General features: G+C 38.5%; 1 protein-coding gene across 1 annotated transcript; it reads right to left on the bottom strand.

Moving 5' to 3' along the window:
- Positions 1-358: 358 nt before the first annotated feature.
- LOC133610292 (galactose-specific lectin nattectin-like) lies at positions 359-3,405 on the bottom strand. The gene is made up of 7 exons (XM_061966488.1): positions 3,323-3,405; positions 2,951-3,013; positions 2,829-2,850; positions 2,548-2,642; positions 2,264-2,398; positions 1,296-1,407; positions 359-510 (listed from the first exon to the last, which is right to left on the bottom strand). Exons 2-7 carry the CDS (start codon positions 3,011-3,013, stop codon positions 437-439), a joined length of 501 nt encoding a protein of 166 aa, XP_061822472.1. The 5' UTR covers positions 3,323-3,405; the 3' UTR covers positions 359-436.
- Positions 3,406-20,559: the final 17,154 nt, after the last annotated feature.

Here is a 20,559-nt window from a genome sequence, read left to right as displayed (position 1 = left end):
AGCATTACTATAAACATTAGGTAGGAGATACATATGGCCCCATTCGTTGCAGTTACCTGACACATGAAACATGACAAATTGGGGGGTGCACTATTCACTTTAGTCGCCAAACGGCAGTAGAGTGTAGAATATTTTCACATTTTTTTTGTCACAATTCCAACTTTGATCACAGCGTGAGCTGACATGGAGAGTGGCACTTTCCATAATTTTCAGCAGACTGCGCTGCAAAATGATTAACCCCCCCCTTTCCTCTCACGAGAGATCCACCCAGGAATAGGGTCATATGAATTCCTTCCCTACTGTACTATAATGTGACAAATACAAGATTGAAAATGTCTGAAGAGAAAAGAACGCCACACAATTGCAGATGTCTTTATTCGATGTTGAATATCAACTGCAGAAAATAATGCACAATGAAAAAAGGCATCAAATATGCCTAATGTATTTTAGAATCCATGGCACAGACAAAAGGTAGGTTAGGCCCGCAACGACGATCGTTCCAGAAGGACCCTAACACAAAGAAAGAAAATAATGTGATAAGATGTAATATTGTCATATTATAGTTTGTATTCTTCCTTTAACACGTAATATTTGCAAAAACCAACAGAAATACAGAGTAAACATAATTAACCAACTCTTTCGTATAACATACACACATACAGGTAAAACTCAAAACATTTGAATATCGTGCAGAGGTTTGTTTATTGCAGCTATTAAATTTACAAGTGATACAAAATTAATGACATAGGCTCATAACATACAACTCAAGCTATGTCAGGCCTTATTTTGATATTATTCTGATGATTATGGCTGACACCTAATGAAAAACTTGAAATTAAAATGTTGTGTTTTCAAAAACTGTAAGCCTTGAGCATCAAAATTATAATGAATGAAGGCTTGATATACAGTATCTCACTTTGCATGTACTATGTTTATGTCACATTTTATACCGGTTATTGGCCTCATTCACTACTAATAATCAGTATCGGCCCTGCAAGAAACATACATGTGTTTATTTCTGTTTGTCTGTCTCTGTCTTATACACACACACACACACACACACACACACACACACACACACACACACACACACACACACACACACACACACACACACACACACACACACACACACACATTATATAGTATATGTATACATATACTCTATGTATGACCTTCATATTTGCTCTGCTAAATTGATATTTATTGTTTTAAAACAATGCAATATTTATGTCTATTGAAAATCCAAAGACCAAACTGTAGGAATAAATACAGAAATAATAAAGTGTTATTACCATTGAAGTTGATCTCTACACAGTCTTGACCGTTATCATTCGTCCTTGGACGGTTGGGTGCCCAGTCGTCGAAATCAAAGAGAGTTCCATCCGTCCAAATGAAATTCAAATCCTGGAAGACAAAGTCAACATTTTAGTTGCTTTTTAATTTTCACCAAATGACACTAATAGTTTCTAGAAGTTTATGAGCACCATTTATCATACTCATAACATTTTTGATTGCACAGTTAGGAGAACAAGACCAAATGAAAAACAAAGTTAGATAGGTGTGGGCGAATCGATGCAAATCTCTATAATATGATACCAAAGTGGGTATCGGTATTGGATCGATACCAGCGTGATGGGAACGATGAGTTTACGTTTTGAATTGTTTTCTGCCTTCTTCCATAATAATTAATGTGTGAGTTTTGTCATGGCACCCTATATATAGAGGTCACTTTTGCCCTAGAGGTCGCTATAGGCAGCTTTGATCAAAATTCAGTTACTGCTTTCCTTTTGTTAAGACTTTTAAAACAACTACAAGAAAGAGTTTAATCTGATCCTGAGAGATGTGTATTACCTAATCAACGTTAAGTCAAACGTACAACATTACTAAAACTAGTTAACGTTTAGATGCATGAGACATACTTATGGTAAACACTTGTAGAGCGCTTTTCTACCTTCAAGGTACTCAAACCGCTTTAACACTATTTCCACATTCACACACTGATGGCGGGAGCTGCCATGCAAGGCCCTAACCACGACCCATCAGGAGCAAGGGTGAAGTGTCTTGCCCAAGGACACAAAGGATGTGACTAGGATGGTGGAAGCCAGGGATCGAACCAAGAACCCTCAGGTTGCTGGCACACACGCTCTACCAACCGAGCCCAACCCACTTGATTTGACTTGACAAAACATGTGGTTGAAGTGAATATGAATAGTATTTTGGACAACAAATATTGGATGTAAAAATGTTTGCTTTTGCGTACCTCGATGGTGTCCTGGAGTCCAATCCAAGTACGCTCATTAGAGCCAGCCCCTTCCAGAATTAGCTGTCGGACGATTTCATTCTCCAGTTGGTTGTGGATTGACACCAGATTGCCACCAAGAGAGTTGCAAAACCTCTAATGGGTAAAAAAATAAGAAAATGAAAAAAGTCTAGCGCAAAAAGGAAATATTAAAAAATAATAATAATCTGCTGTTTCCCACAAAGTATTTGGATTGCAAGACAATGCGTACACAAAAATCAGAAAATGTATCATTGTTTGTTTACCTCGGCAGTAACAAAATTGACCCGCACATTGTGGAAAATGAGGCAGCGATCATTCAACTGAGTCCAGCCTTTAGGACAGCAATGATCTTTATCATCTGCAATACATTTGTATTAATAATAATTAATAAAATGTCATTTTGAATACCAAAAGAAAGCATAGTAAATATCTCCAAGTCTACAGAATAAGAGGTAAAAACTAAATATGGACATGACAAGGATAATATTTTAGGCATTTTTGTCTAATGTGATGTGATGTAATGAAATACAAGACTGTTACCAACCGTAGCCATGTTCAAAAGACCACTGTGGAGAAGAAAATATTCATTTATACTTGATAGTGATCGAGCAGAAATGGTTGTTATTATTATTCATAAGTGTAAAATTAAGAACATATATGACTCACACTTCCAGTCAACAGTCCACTGATGCCACAGAAGAACAACACTAGGTTTAGAGCTGATGCCATCTGTGAAAGAAAAAGACACATTATTGGATGTACATAATTAAATAAATACACATTTTGGGAAGAAAAAAGGCACATTATTGGATGTAAATGATTGCATATGATCACAAAGTTTAGAAGGAAAAAGACAGCATAAAATACAAGGAAGGAAAAATAAATACTAATAAATGTAAATAATTACACATATTAAAGTTTAGAAGGAAAAACACTATTGACTGTAAATAGTCAAATATAATTATAACATTTAAAAGTAAAAATAAATACTAAGACGCAGTATTGGATGTGAGTAATAACACGGAATATGAAATATACTTTTGCTGTTGTCTGCTGCTGACAGAATGCACTGATGAAATAAGAGCAGCTTTTTTAAACATCCACTTAGCCAATGAAAGTCCACACAACTTAGAACAGCATTACTCATGAATAATAGCAGATTATATCTGACACAGTCAAACCACGCACAGAGGATTCCAGCAATATTTCTTGTTTGCCAACACCCTAAAGACAAACAACCGCGATGGTTTTGTTTTGTTTTAAACATTCATACAGTTACACAATGGCACATCAGATATATTCAGTTTCTCATTACATGTTCAAACAAGAGTTGCGTTTTTTTAATCCTACCCCTTGTCAATTTCATAGCTATTTCTAACACATCTGTATGTACTCAATCTGTAACACAAACAAATTAAATATACAAAACCCAAAACCACTGAAATTGGCACGTTGTGTAAATCGTAAATAAAAAAAAGGAATACAAAGAACCATCCGGACTGTTAAAGGCGCAAAGTTCAAAAGCAAGCATCTGTGATGATATAGGGGTGTATTAGTGCACAAGGCATGGGTAATTTACACATCTGTGAAGGCATCATTAATGCTGAAAGGTACTTACAAGTTTTGGAGCAACATATGTTGCCATCCAAGCAACGTATTTTTCATGGACGCCCCTGCTTATTTCAGCAAGATAATACCAAGCCACGTGTTACAACAGTGTGGCTTCGTAGTAAATGAGTGCGGGTACTAGACTGGCCTGCCTATCGTCCAGACCTGTCTCCCATTGAAAATGTGTGGCGCATTATGAAGCGTAAAATTCGACAACGGAGACCCCGGACTGTTGAACAACTTACGCTGTACATCAAGCAAGAATGGGAAATTATTCCACCTGAAAAGCTTCAAAAATCGGTCTCCTTCGTTCCCAACAGTTTACTGAGGTTGTTAAAAGGAAAGGCCATGTAACACAGTGGTAAAAATGCCCCTGTGCCAACATTTTTACAATGTGTTGCTGTCATTAAATTCTAAGTTAATGATTATTTGGGGAAAAAAATGAAGTTTCTCAGTTTGAACATTAAATATCTTGTCTTTGCAGTATATTCAATTGAATATAAGTTGAAAAGGATTTGCAAATCATTGTATTCTTTTTTTTATTTACGATTTACACAACGCGCCAACTTCACTGGTTTTGGGTTTTGTAATTAACCTTTTTTCTCTTGTTTGGTGGAAAGTTGTACATTAAGTTTTAAGTTATATATTTATGTAATGTAACTTTAATGTAGCAAGCTACTTTGCCATGTAGCTTGTAGTGTAGCTTGCTACAATTCTCTGGGGATAGCTTCACCTGTAGCTTAACTACATTTAATCGAGAGTAACTAGTAGCTTAGCTCACTACATTTTCCAAGCAGCTTGCCCATCACTGCTTTTACCAGTCTGTTGTGGCCAGTGCCCTGTACTTTGCAGTGGTTTGCTGGGGGAGCAGCACCTGCAAAAATGACTTAAACCAGATAGACAAACTGATCCGGAAAGCCTGCCAAACAATTGGCACGCAGTTGGAGTCGTTTGTGTCAGTGAGGGACAGGAGGACACTGGACAAACTGCTCACCATTGTGTACAATCCTGCCCACTCACTCCACCAGACAATTGAGGGACAGCGGCGCTCATTTTCCAACAGGCTCCTTCAGCTTCGCTCCCACAGTGTTTGATTCACAAACTCCTTCATTCCGCACTCCATCCAGCTGTATAATCACTCGATATACAGCAATAGATAATATTTGTCTATTACCAGACCGCTTCTAAGTTAGCGCACCTTTCTTTGTTTATATATGTGTATATTTTGTGTTGTGTTTACCTATATTTTATCTATTTAAAAATGTTTATGCTGCCCTTTTTTGCTATAGCTGTTATATGTATACTGTAATCTTTGTAAATGGTAATTATATTCTATATATATTATATGTATATGTATATATATATATATATATATATATATATATATATATATATATATATATATATATATATATATATATATATATATATATATATATATATATATATATATATATATGTTATGTTTTATATTGTTATATATTATGGTATTTTTGGTCTACTTTTTACTTGTTATCCTTGTCTGCCATTTGTAACTGAGCTACTGTGTATAACACTTTTCCTTGTGGATCATTAAAGTTAGTCTAATAGATAGAAAGATAGCACTTAGCTTTGAGTGAGTGAGTTGGGAACCTCTAGTGTAGCCTATTTCAAGTGTTGAGTCAAATTGTTTTAGTTTCTACACCTGAAGGCAAAGAAATAATCCAGCCCCCTACCTGTCCGTCATGATACCACGCCCCTCTCAGTGATGACACGGACCATAATCAAAATGAATAAATGTGTTCTTTCTCTATGAACATAAATTACAGTTAGGTACAAATACATGAATGAGTATGTCTGTGAACTGGGGATGTATACAGAGTACCGGTACCTTTAATAATTGGGTTGGGTCCATCTGGACCGTGAAGATTCTCAACTAACGGTACTGTTATCGGTAGTTTCATATCCAGCTGACCGTCGTAATTATGACACGTTCACATTCGGTTCAGCTGCGGCTGCATACACGTAACAAATCAGCTTGTAATGAATACAAAAAAGTTTGTAATACAACAATTTGTCCTCAAAACTCCCTCAAAGTCAAGCACGCTAATAAGAGTTATACCGTTTCAAGTGAGCGCCACCTAACTCACGACAGTCCGTATAGCGATCCAATATTAATCCACTCAAATGAGTGACAAACTGAAGTAATACAATATTCCATAAAGTTGCTTAGACGCAAGGTAAAATCTGCTGACAGGTCCGTAGTCGCCGTCTGATGTCACTCCATCGCTGCGCGTTTGCGACGTGGCATTAATAGACATCTTGCTTAAATGTGTTTCAGTTAGTTCTGTGTCTTGACTCTCTCTTTTTACTTTCATTGTTCACATAACACAGACACATACATAGGTCGGTAGCTGTAAAACTCCGGTCTGTCACTCAAACACAAAATGCACACCCACACAACATGCTAATTGATTGTATTGAAATTGTATGATACATTTGATATATCATTTAAAAGGTCTGTGCTCTGTACATGAATGCATAAATGTAATTTCCATCTGCGTTTAGTTGTAATGAATACAAACATAGTGATGTATCTATGTGGTCTTTTCAAGATGATGACGTAACAACTGTGATAGCAAACATAGTTGACTTGTTCAAGACTTAAAAAGATGAAGGACTTCCCTGCTGTGAGATGTTGCATCATGTTGTGAAGGTGTACAACCTCTTGTGCCAATAAAAAATGGTAATAAAAAATGCATATTTTCCACACCTTTATTTACACCAATTACATATAGTACCGATAAATACCGGTATCGATAACAAATATCGATAAGGGTATCATATCCATAAAATCTTAATGATATACATCCCTACTGCTAATACAGTATGCACTTTGATATTCATTAACTTGCTTGGAAGGAATAAGTGACTGCTGTGTTTCTGGTTATAGCTCAATGGCAGGGACTTTGTCACTAAACCTTCTCTTAAAAAGTCTCCTCTTTGGTGGTTTCTATGACAACAAGCTCCAAGAAGTTCTATATGGTCTTGTTTTGTCCTGACAAAGTGTGTGACGTACTCGTTACAGACTGACATCACTTTGTATCCTCCTTATTCAATTGACAAAAGACACATCTGTTTTTTTTTCATGTTGCTCTTCATGGATGTTAGTCTGAATATGAACTAAATCACATCAACAGAACCAACAAGAATGAAGGAGGAGTAGCGGTGTGTGTGATGAAAGACTTGCACTAACAAGTGGTAAAAATACTTGTCTTTTGGTATTAATTAGTGACGTTCTGTCAGTGAGGCAGTGCCTCATCCTGCCACCAGGTGGCTTAACCATGGGATGTTCAAAAACTAAGTAATGAAATAAAATAAGTTTGAATATTTCTCTTTTGGTCTATGCTTTCTATGTGATTTTGGTCTGGTTCCTGTATATTTTGATCATTTTCATGGTCAAAATAGTGGAAATTCCGTGTTTCCTGATGAAAATAATGCAGCAGATGAGAAGTGAGGCAGACACAGGTGGTGCCTCCACGGCTACACACAAAGTGTATTGAGCGTGTGCGTGCGAGGGGGCGCGTGCTTGTTGCCACTAGGAAAAGGCAGGCCATGAGGCAGCAAGTACCTCTGCCCTAAAGTAGGGGGCGATATATTGTCAACTTGCAGTTCAATGCCTCATCAGTACTCTGACTCGCCACACTGGGAGAAGTAAAGCTAGCAGACACATGTCTCTCCAGCGGAAACCAGCCTTTTTTTTTTTTTTAACTGTATTTATAACAAACATGGCATTTTTGTTAGAGTAAGCCAGCGTTTGTGGGTGTTTTTTTGTCAGATGCAAAAATATTGTTTTATTGTTTGGAATGAAATTTAATTAAATGAATGTGCCTGCCCATATGGGGTAATATATATTGTATCCAAGATTAATTACTTCACTAAACTGGACTTTAAGACAAAATGAATGTGATCATACAAAGTATGTTGTCACGGAGGATAGCTATTGCTGCTTCAGATACAAATAGAGAAAGGTAAGATGCACTCACAATACTTGATTTATTTTGTTAAAAGCAAATGGGACCAAAAAAGTATTTAATAACAACGTTATCAAATACTTTTTGGACCCATTTATCTAATCCTAATATCATTATGATAACATTTTTATGAAAGCGAGTAACTCCCTTCTTTTTCCTGTTACTCTAATGTGTAACCTAAATCAACAATGATTAGAGCTGCACATATGAATTTAAGTAAAAAAAAGAAAAAAAGAAAAGAAAAAAAACTCCAAAAGTATCTATGCCTCACCTGGTGTTTAGTTCATCGCACGTCACTGGTATTGATAATATCTTGGAATGCACAACCATTGAAATATGTCATGAAAAAAGCAAAAATGTATATCAGCTGTGTACAGTGGAAGCTCAATTCACAAACGCTTCTATGTGCGTCCTTTTTGGTTTACAAACGTTTACATTGCGGAAAATATACCTCTGTGTGCTATGGAAGTTCATTTGTGTCTTTATTACGAAAGCTTTTTTTAACACTGGATTTATGTAATGTAACTTAATTTTTTGTAAGATCCTTCCTTGAAGAGACACTTCCTGACCTAACGTATATTCCGCTCTACCCCGGTACCGAGCACTGTTTAACGGATTAACCACAGAATATATTGTAAGCTTTGCGTACTCACAGACTCATGGATATACACTCTGGAAGCCAGTTGTGCAGGGTTAAACAAAGGTTTAATGTTTTTCTCCAGTTTTCACTCGTATGTTTGTCCAGACTTTTCAGTCTCACCAGTCCTCCCCCTCCTACTGCACCCTGCCGCTCACTGTTAAAGACAACAGATGATTAGATTAACACGTACCACCTGTGCAATCTAATCATCTGCCAGCTGTGTCTCGCCGTCAGCACATGCCACGCCCCTGTCTGATGGCGCTCTGTTTTCAGCACCATGGACAGAGGCGGTGACCTTTACTCCTACAAGCGCGCTGATCACATTCCCTTTCCACATATATATATATATATATATATATATATATATATATATATATATATATATATATATATATATATATATATATATATATATATATATATATATTTATTTATATATATATATATATATGTGTGTATTTATATATACACACATATATATTCATATATATGAATGTATATATATATATATATATATATATATATATATATATATATATATATATATATATATATATATATATATATATATACATATTTGTATATATGTACACTGTAAAAAATTACTGTAAAAATACCCCAAAAAATTACAGTTATATACTGTTCTTCTTAAATGCAATTAAGTACTGTAACTTTTGTTGCATTTTACAAAAAATATCGACCAGCAGTAAGTTACTGTAAAACCTACTGTATAATTCAGTATTTTTCAGACTTGTTTCTTGGGTCCGCCCACAATTCGTCCAACCGAGCTTCATTTCACCTGGCCGCCGCAGCTAAATCCATCCTACTGGTGTGCTTTTGATAACAAGGTAAGAGTCACTTATACCTTGATGTGTCATTTTCTGTTTGAATTGCTTTATATATATATATTCATAAAGTCCGAAACTACATAGTGTCACAGTCAGCATCACAGATACTATCGTTGACCATTTGTACCGCTGCATGCTAGCTAGCTAAGTTTTCTTCATTTTTGTCATAGTGATCATAAGTCATAGTCATCTTAAAAAGATGATAACTTGCAACATATGTGCTACGACTTGCAGCAATGTATTTGCGTATGTTAGACACATGCAAAGTCATAGTTGTATGCCTAATGCATCGTTTAAGTGTGCTTTCCCTAAATGCACAAGAGTTTTTTCCAACTTCTCAACCTTCGAAAACTCACATACGTCGCCATAAATATGGCAAGAGTAGGACTGATCTGTATAGCGCAGAAGGTTTATCTTGTAATATTGTCTCATGTAGCGCGAAGTGCAATGATATACGGGGCCTTCTCCTGCATTTGAAAAGTCATATTACCGAAGGTAGGACAGTTACGTGCCCCTTCAGTCAATGTGAAAAAAGATTTACAGTCAAGTCTACTTTCACATCGTACGTGTCAAGGAAGCACTACGGCTACACTGAACCAAGTTTGACTTGCTCAATAGCAAATCCAAGCAGCTCCTGTGTTATTAACACTGATGATGACTATTGTGATATGCAACTTGAGAATTCAGGATATTCCTGTTATGAAGACATGGAGGTCTTAATTAAATGATGCTCCCAACTGCCATGTTATATTTTGTCACAAGTCATCATGGTGACCTATTTTTTCTACAGATGTCTGCCACTGCAGCCGATGTGGAGCGGACACTGACCCTCCCGACCAGTCCACGACTGATACTGCTGGGCAAGTGTCTCATGGAGCGCAGAACATAAGTCTGTTTGTCCTAAAGCTAAGAACCATAATGCTCTGTCTACCCTTCCTGTGGATGAAGATGGGGAGTTGACTCTTAGTATCATCCAGCTGTTGATGGCCTATTTTGATGAAAGAAGAGATGCACTGATACTCCTTGCAGATTTAAATTTAGCACTTTTAAGCTACAAAAGCATACAAACATCTAAATTACTATTATAAATATTCTAAAATTCAATGTTTTTTGTTATTATTTGTCAATCTCTTACCCACCAAATTATGCAGAAATATTGTATTCTTACATTTTAATTAAATGATGCTCCCAACTGCCATGTTATATTTTGTCACAAGTCATCATGGTGACCTATTTTTTCTACCAATGTCTGCCACTGCAGCCGATGTGGAGCGGACACTGACCTTCCCGACCAGTCCACGACTGATACTGCTGGGTAAGTGTCTCATGGAACGCGGAACATAAGTCTGTTTTGTCCTAAACGTATGTATACTATGCTCTCCTGCGGATGTATTTGTATCGTTGTTTTTGTCATTCCGAACATTGGAAAGTAATGATTTGCAGCAGTACACCTTAGGAGACTAGATGTAAACAGAGTAAAGAGAGAGCGATATATTCTTGGGTGTGAGGTGGCCATTCCAAATACCTTTAAAATGCTACCCATATTGGATACTGTTTAGGAACATAAACTGCATTTCTTGACTGTACCAGTTGCTGGTGACTAAGTCACAATAAAACGTTGGATGATCAGCATGGAAGGTGATGTCATCTGCGAAGGCGTCCAACCTACCTTCATTTCAGGGCTTGCTGCCCTTCTTGCCACCGACTATGTGTTCAACTTGGAATACCAAGAGGAAGGTGCTCGGACATTGGAATTTGTTCAAATGTAAATCCTCTTGATACTGTTAAATACTGTTAGGATATTTTGCCCCCTTTCTCACTTATGTTCAGGAATTTGACTTGTCATTTCCCCAATTTTGTGCCTTAAATCAATGACTCTTCTGTTCCTTTGTGGACCTTCTTATTACAAATGTTTCTTTTGATAGCAAGTTGAAGATGGCATGTTCATCCAAAGTGTGATGCTGGATTCAGAGTGAATGAATTATTAACACATTATGTTTTTTGATCTAGAGTAATTATTTCTGGCCACCAGACCTAAGTCTGTCAAACATATCAGCATCTCAAACCACAGCTACCTCATCATTGTGAAACTTGTTCCAACCAGTCTGAACAATCCAGTCGACCAACATGGTTACCAAAATTAGGCGGGTTGTGCTTTGACATGGACATAAAGCCAAGTGAAGAGAATGAATCTGTCTCTGCCCTCCCTCTTTTGATACCGTGCCTTTTGTTGTTGTTTTTTGGCATGCATTACAACAGATTAAGTTGTATTACAGTAGGTAAATTTCCAAAACACTACATAACAAACTAGAAAAGCATGTGGAGAGTGCAGACCACCACAATAGGGTCACTGGCAGCGATATTTTGGTGTGTCCAGATATGACCTTAGTTAGGAAATTATTTTCTAGTGCGCTGGGGACTTCTTCTGACTCTTAGCCTCTATCACAGCTTATAACAGTGGGGTCTATGGCAGAATCCTTAAAAAGAAAATACTGGATCCAGACAGTGATCCAGGTTTCCACCAAAATCTACCAATCTGTTCTTTATCTGGATACCCACCTTGTGCGAATATATGATCAAAATCCCTTTGAGCTGTTACCAAATTTTGCAAATGCACTAACATCAACAAAAACATAACCTCCTAGGCAGGGGTAAATATGTAAACGTGTCTAAGAAGTATCCATGTTGCATGCTCCTATGCAGTAATATGCCAGATACACAATGTCATTACATTGTTGTTTTGTCTGCCAATGAAGGAATTATAAATGTGCTATCAAAAGATGGCAGAGGATAGATGGAGAGAAATACATAAATAGAGAGAGGAATTGGGGAGGCTTTAGCATTGCCTTCCTCTCTGAATTTGTACTAATGGGTTTTAGAGCATTCACTCATCTACAGCTGTGGTTATGGTATAAGCCAGGGGTCGGCAACCCACGGTTCCGGAGCCGCATGCGGCTCTTTGATCACTCTGATGCGGCTCAGCTGCATACTTGCCGATTCCCCCGATTTTCCTGGGAGACTTCCCCATTTCAGTGACTCTCGCAGAAGACTCCCGGGATTAATATTCTCCGATTTCCACCCTTACAATAATAATAAGGGCGTGCCATGATGGTACAGCATTTAGCATCCTCTACAATTTGTACAAACAGCATGCCAGCCCAGCCTCTTGTTCTATGCATCTTCTGCTTGCACACTTAAGTGACAGCAAGGCATACTTGGTCAACAGCCACACAGGTTACACTGACGGTGGCCATATAAAACAACTTTAACACTCTTACTAATAATGCGCCACACTTTGAACCAAAACCAAACAAGAATGACAAACACATTTTGGGAGAACATCTGCACCTTAACACAACATAAACACAACAGAACAAATACCCAGAATCCCATGCATCCCTGACTCTTCCGGGCTACATTATACACCCCTGCTACCACCAAACCCCGCCCCCACCCCAACCCTGCTCACTCACAAAACAACCCCGCCCCCCCTCTGTGCGTCGGTTGAGGTGGGCGGGGTTTGGTAGTAGCGGGGGTGTATAATGTAGCCCGGAAGAGTTAGAGCTGCATGGGATTCTGGGTATTTGTTCTGTTGTGTTTATGTTGTGTTACGGTGCGGATGTTCTCCCGAAATGTGTTTGTCATTCTTGTGTGGCGCATTATTAGTAAGTGTGTTAAAGTTTTTTATACCGCCACCGTCAGTGTGGCGGTATAAAACCAACCACATACAACCTGTGTGGTTGTATGTGGTTGTTGACCAAGTATGCCTTGCTGTTACATACGTGAGCAAGCAGAAGTCCCATACAACGTGTGGCTGGGCCAGCACGCTGGTTGTAGTGGGCGCTAAATGCTGTACCATCACGGCGCTAAATGCTGTACCATCACGGCGCTAAATGCTGTGCCATCACGGCACGTTTGAGAGAATAGTTGCCCTGAATTTCGTAGTCTGCCGGAAAAATCGGGAAGGTTGACAAATTTGACGCTATCATGCGCTATTCATATAAAACTCGTGGGCCGCACTAACATTAAATTTTCATATTAAGGTGTGGGCTGCGTATCTGAGACCCTTGCTTTATACATAGCACAAAGCAAAAAAAAAACTTTGTATGCAGTGTTATTTCATTTTAAATTTCAAAAGATTTTTGTGGCTCCCATTGATATCTTTAATTTGTGAAACTGGTCAAAATGGCTCTTTGAGTGGTAAAGGTTGCCGACCCCTGGTATAGGCTCACATATATCCTAAAATTGATATGAATATTTGTGCAGTGCATATTCATAAATTAACAATGTGAGGGGAGTTCTGTATCGACTGCAAGTAATCTTCAATCACAACAGAAAATCTTATATGCTTTCTCTGTTTTTAGGCGATTCATTGGCATTAGCCCTGAGAGGGGAACAAAGGCTAGCCAGGGAAAGGTGGTGTCCAAGAATACCGGGAAGCTGGTCCAGAAAAAGGCAGCAACTGTAAATCCTCACTTAGCCACCCTTATAAAATATCTCACAGACTTTGAGTGGGGCTTTATGTAGCCGACAACTAAACACTGGACTTGTGTTCAGTTATTTGTCTCCAGTTTGAAATGAAGTCGACAACTGAACACTGGGTATGTCCTGTTCAGTTAGTTTAGTCAATTCTGCAGTTCAGTTTTGTTTTACAAATTTTTCTATTGCACATGATCCTAACTTATGTTTTGTTCTAAATGTTAAAATGTTCGTTGAAAATGTGGGTGCCCTCTCTGATGGTGAAACAGAGGCACTATGTATGGAGGTGTGTGTGGGGGGGATGTTAACATCATATCCAAATGGACATCTTCATTTTGATCGTTTTGATTGTTATCTGGATGTATGGACCGCATTCTCTGATGCCATCGTTTGTTCAGATTGCAGGTGTTGCTTAACATTGTTTTAAATGTTAAAATGTTAATTTAAAATGTGTGTGCTCTCTCGGATGGTGCAACAGAGGCACTATGTTTGGGGGTGTGGGTGTGTCCTGGTGGGGGGATATCTAAATGGACATGTTCATTTTGATTATCTAGTTCTATGGATTGTTCTGATGCTATAGTTGCTAAACATTGTTCTAAATGTTAAAATGCTTCACTGAAAATAAGAAGAATGCACTAAATGTACATTGAATGTATTTGTTGCACTTTAAAATAATTGGTTAATAAAAGCATAAACTTGCAAGCCCATTTCTCCAGTCATTTTTATGCCAGCAGATTGCAGGGGTTTTGATTTTTTGAAAAATTAAAAGTTCAACTCATTAACTTCTAGTGGCATTATACTGTAAAGCTCAGTCTATAGTGCTTACAATTGTTTTACTGTAATTAACTGTCCATGTATATTACAGTAGATACACTAAAATAACAGTGTAATGCCGCTAAACCGATGACAGTATTATGCTGTGAAACGTATATTTGGTACAGCACAGTACTGTGATGCCTTTTACAGTAATAAACTGTAGTGATAAATCACAGTATGTGTGCTGTAGAAAAACAGTTTTATACTGGAACCATTAGCTGCCAGTAGGGTACTGTATTTAAACGGTGAAATTTCTTACAATATGTATATATATACACATGTATATATATATATATATATATATATATATATATATATATATATATATATATATATATATATATATATATATATATATATATGTGTATATATACATATAAATATATACATATATATATATATATATATATATATATATATATATATATATATATATATATATATATATATGTATATATGTACTTTACGTGTATATATGCAGTATGTATATATAAATATGTGTGTGTATGTATATTTAAAAAAAAAAAAATCTCCTTCTCACCCCGGTGGGGTGGTATCTGTGTCATCCTCAAGTTCGGGTCCTCTACCAAAGGCCTGGGAGTTTGAGGGTTCTGCGCAGTATCTTGGCTGTTCCTATATATATATATATATATACATATATATATATATATATATATATATGTATACATATATATATATATGCTGTAATGATAAACTGTAAATATGTGACAGTATAATTTGGTGGTATTCTATGCATGTTCGAAATAAACTAAAACATAACCATAACCATAAATGTGTCCTGCGAATGTATGCAGAATGGCTGTTCTCAACTGCCCAACCCTATGAAGACACTCACACTTTGTTCTCTCAACATGTGTCGTTTGTGTGCCTATAATTACCACCAATTAGTTTAATGATCAGGTTGATCACATATTTTTTCATGCTCATTGTTATCTTGTGACCAAGTATTGCACAATGAGTTCAGTGTTGGGTATTGTGTGTCGTACTTTATAACCATGTGAATGACGTTAGAGGTTATATAAAGTATGACTTCAGGGTGTAATAGGTGTGGCACATTGTCAAACCGATCTGCTGCACTATGAGAGCGAGCAGTTTGTTTAAGCAAGTAAGAATGTACCAGTGACGTGCAGTCACTAGAGGCAGGTGAGGCGGGGCCTCACCTGCCATCATGGAAAGAAAAAAAAATGTAAAAAGATTTTTTTTTTATTAAATTGTTATATGTATCCAGTGATTATGCTATAAAGTTATTTTCCATTTAACTTCACACGTTTTAGATTATTTTTATTTAAAATCGCTGAATTTTCACATTTGCCGTTCAAATACTGAGAAGAGACGGTGCAGTGAACAGCAGCCAGTTGAGGCACGTCACTCAGTGCCGCAACATGGATTGCGCAATGACTCGGCTAACTGCTGGCCTGCTGTGCAGTGAGACCGTATTGCTATATGAATTATATTATACATTTCCATAGTTTAGTTAGCGGAGGTATATAATGTACAGTGTATTTTGTCAACAACTGTATGTGTGTAAAGTATTTCTTGTGCTGAGCGATCATAAAACGGCTGCAAAAGACGCACTGGCTGAGGCTCGCCTCCTGCACCCCCGCCGTAGAATGCAAGGCAACCGCTGACGGGAGTGTTATATCAACTAAAGCCCACACTTAAACTTTCCACGTGCAAGATTGAATCTATTTAAAAAAGTTATTTCATAAGAAGCCAAAAAGTGCAAAATCAATAATGTTCGTGTTGGAGGAGTTGTGAATGACTGTAGGGCCACAACATTAGGTACACCTGCAGACTGCAGGTGTACCTAATTCACAACTCCTCCAACACGAACATTATTGGTTTTGCACTTTTTGGCTTTTTATTAAATAACTTTTGTAACCTATTTTTATGGGCTTTCCTCATTGTGATGTTAAGTTCCTGTTATGCGCTGTTATACAGTATATGCCTTGAGCTCTTATTTTGAAGGCGCTAAGAGCGGAGTGGAGCGGAAGTTTTTGAAAGATTGTAAATAAAGTGGTCCTCGTGTAAACTGGAGCGTCCGTGTTTGTTATTTTGTAGTTTCATACAGTATAGGCGACATTTATAAACCCTCGGTTACACTTTTTTAAATAGATTCAATCTTGCGCGTGGAAAGTTGAAGTGAGGGCTTTAGTTGATATAACACTCTCGTCAGGGGGTTCATTAATCCAGCACAACAGCGGCTCATGGACTTATTTTATAAGTAAAGGTAAGACCATAATAAAGTTTTTTTTAATTAAATGTGCTTTTTTGTGTGCTACAGTTTGTATGTGTAAAGTTAAAGTTAAGTTAAAGTGCCAATGATTGTCACACACACACTAGGTGTAATGAAATTTGTCCTCTGCATTTGACCCATCCCCTTGATCACCCCCTGGGAGGTGAGGGGAGCAGTGGGCAGCAGCGGCGCCGCGCCCGGGAATAATTTTTGGTGATTTAATAACCCCCAATTCCAAACCTTGATGCTGAGTGCCAAGCAGGGAAGAATGCTGGTATGAGCTTTTAAACATAACCCGTTAACTGCTGCCAATCAAATGGTGAATAAGACACTCTTTAGGGTTCATATGTTTGTAAATCTGACTGTGATGAAGTCAGTGCCTCACCAGCCATAAACCTCACCGCACGTCACTGGAATGTACATTTTATTTATATAGCACTTTTCACAGAGAGAGCTCAAAAAGTGCTTCACGTGGTTAAAATCCAAATAGTTACAATCAAAACAAGAATACAGCTTGATGCAACAACAGAAACATTGCAAAAAAAAAAAAAATATAATATCAAAAAATACATTAAAAATGATAGGAGTCTACACGTAAATGTGTTTTTAACTGACTTTTAAAAATGTCAACAGAAGGTGCAGCTCTCAGCTCATGATGGAGTGCATTACACCATTTAAGGGCAATTGACTCAAATGCTCTATCTACCGTTACTTTTTAATTTTGTTGCGGTACAAAAAGCAGAAGGCGGTCAGCAGACCGCAGTGACCTAACAGGACAGTATAAAGACAAGAGATCTGTCAAGTAAGCTGGTGCTTGGCCAATGAGGACCCTGTAAATAATAGATACAATGCTGTACTGTATCCTGAAATAAACAGGTAGTCAGTGCAAGGACGCTAAAACAGGAATAATAAGACTGAATTTATGACATCTTGACCAGAGCCTAGTGGCAGCATTCTGTGCTGATTTCGGTGAGCTATGGATGTTTTGTTAAGAGTGAACTGCAATAGTCAAGACATAAAGAAACAAAAGCATTAATGACCATTTCTAGTTCAGAATTAGATACTATGGAGCTGTATGGAGATGTGGACAAAATGGCCTCATACCCACAAGCCTACGCCTTCATTTCACCATGAAAAGCCACAGCAGACACAATAAATGCCCGACTCAAACAAAACAACAGAACCTAAGACAAACAAGACAGTAAGTAATAACACCTCCACACCGCAAGCACTCATTTGAAGGAAAAAATCTGGAAACTCAACTGATAATCCATCCATTTTTCCACCCGCCCCAATCTGCGGGAGCAGCAGTCTAAGCAGAGATGCCCAGACTTTCCTGTCCCTAGCCACCTCCTCTCGTTCCACAGAGGGGACAACAAGGCATTCCCAGCCCAGCTGTGAGACATAGTCCCTCCAACGTATCCAAGGTCTGCCCCGAGGTCTCCTCCCGGCTGGACATGCCCGAAACACCTCAGCAGGGAGGCATCCGTAGTAGATGCCTGAGCCATCACAGCTGGCTCCTCTCAACGTGAAGGAGCATCGGCTCTACCTAAGTCCCTCCCGAATGACCAAGCTCCTCACCCTACCTCTGAGGGTGATCCCAGACATCCTTAGGAGAAAAACGTTATTTCTGCGGCTTGTGTTCGTGACCTTGTCCTTTCGATCATTACCCAAAGCTTGTGACCCTAGGTGAGGGGAGGAACGTAGACTGACCAGTGGCTGGCTCAGCTCCTTCTTCAGAACAACAGACTGGTGCAGTGACTGCATCATTTTCTCCTCAGGATGCTGCACCAATCTATCTGTCAATCTCGCGTTCCATTCTTCCCTCACTCGTGAACAAGACCCCGAGATACTTGAACTCCTCTACTCGAGGCAGAAATTCACTCCCGACCCGAGGGGTGCAGTCCATCCTTTTCCAACTGAGGACCATGGCTTCAGATTTGGAGGTGCTGAGCCTTATTCCAGCAGCTTCAAACTCGGCTGCAAACCGCTCCAGTGAAAGCTAAAGGTCCCACCCGGATGAAGCCAACAAGACCACATCATCTGCAAAAAGCAGACATGCGATTCTGTGGCATCAAACTGGAAACCCTCCACTCCCATGCCCACTCCAATAACCAAGCAAGGGTATACATCTGGTCCTGTCTTCCATGACCAGGACGAAAACCACAATGTTTCTCCTGTATCCGAGGCTCGACTAATAGCTGGACTCTCCTCTCCAGCACCATTGAATAGACTTTCCCCGGGAGGCGGAGAAATGTGATCCCTCTATAATTGGAGTACACCCTCCTTGAAAAGGAGGACCACCACCCCGGTCTGCCAATCCAGAGGTAACGCCCCAGACTTCCACGCTATGTTGAAGAGAGGTGAAAGCAACATTAGTTACATCAGTATGATTTATTGTTATCAGCAACATTTCGGATCGGATGTTTAAAGTCCATGCCCACGTGAACACAGATCCTTAATAAACACATACTTATCTCTGCGTTTAGGCCTCTTCTACACACGGAAAAGCGTACTTCTGTCTTTAAAAACGCAGATGTTTGCAAACGCTGGTCAAAGTGTAGAGTTCCAAAACTGCCCACTTAGCGTATGCGTGTACACGGCATAAACGGAGACTTGTGATGACGTCACGTTGTGCGCTGTCATTTTCAAAGATCAACAACACTGCCTTTCTGGCTTTACACACTTTAAGATGACTTACTGTATGTTTGAACGTAAACATGCTGCTATTTTCATTCAACATTATTCAAAAAGACACATCAAAATGGGCTCTGTGACACTCTCGCCAGCCCTAATGACAGACAGCTGTTTCAGATACAATTGCTGTCGGACCGCCACCTGATGGGACAACTTTGACAAGCAAGACTTATTGCTCTGTGCCATAAGAAAGGTGCAACATTATCTTATGTGTTTAGTTCTTATTTAACGACGCATCATGAATTTAACTTACGTGTGTTGCTTCCATTTTTATAGATGGAGCGACCGTGAGTGTTGGGTTTCAGCAGCACAGGCGTGCATGCGCGCTTTAAACACTGGACAAAAAAAAAAAATACAATATATTTCCAGGGCTCTGTGTATGTGCAGGCTGGTTTTAAAGATAATGTACATGTCATTGTACGTCTAGTATATAAAAATAAACATAATAGAGGGGTAATGCCAACAAGTCAGCGGTTGCTGCTTTTTTCAGGCTTCTGATTGGACAACATGTGCATGACACAGCAAGTGTGTGTGTTTGTGTGTAGACATAGACAGTTTTGAAACTACGCTTGTCTGGATGGAGATTGTTTTAACAGCAAATATGTGTTTTTGAAACTCTCCGTGTTCGTGTGGACATGGCCTAAAAGTGGACTTTTTTGCGTTATGTTGTTGGAGTTGTAGGGGGCTGTGCACGACCAAAGATGGTTATATACAGCACACATGATGTCCTACACAAAGTACATTTACAGTCAGTTAAATTATCTCCTTGGTGTCCTCAATGGTAGTTACGGCCATGGTTGGGGTGGAGTACAAAGGAAAAAGATGAACGGTGGTATAATATTGGCTTTGAACATGCCAACTTTGTTGACAAAAAACATCAACATATAACTGCAGTCCTTATCAGAAGACAGAGGGGG

The sequence above is a fragment of the Nerophis lumbriciformis genome, linkage group LG02 (assembly GCF_033978685.3).
Source record: "Nerophis lumbriciformis linkage group LG02, RoL_Nlum_v2.1, whole genome shotgun sequence".
NCBI classification, from domain to species: Eukaryota; Metazoa; Chordata; class Actinopteri; order Syngnathiformes; family Syngnathidae; genus Nerophis; species Nerophis lumbriciformis.
This window is presented reverse-complemented; position numbering and strand designations above follow the sequence as displayed.

Bases quoted from the DNA above. Each gene is read 5' to 3' on its own strand.
- LOC133610292 (XM_061966488.1), bottom strand. From the start codon at position 3,013: ATGGCATCAGCTCTAAACCTAGTGTTGTTCTTCTGTGGCATCAGTGGA. The intron at 2,851-2,950 runs GTGAGTCATATA...TCTTCTCCACAG, and splicing joins GTGGACTGTTGACTGGAAGT to TGGTCTTTTGAACATGGCTA. The intron at 2,399-2,547 runs GTAAACAAACAA...TTTACCCATTAG, and splicing joins TCAATTTTGTTACTGCCGAG to AGGTTTTGCAACTCTCTTGG.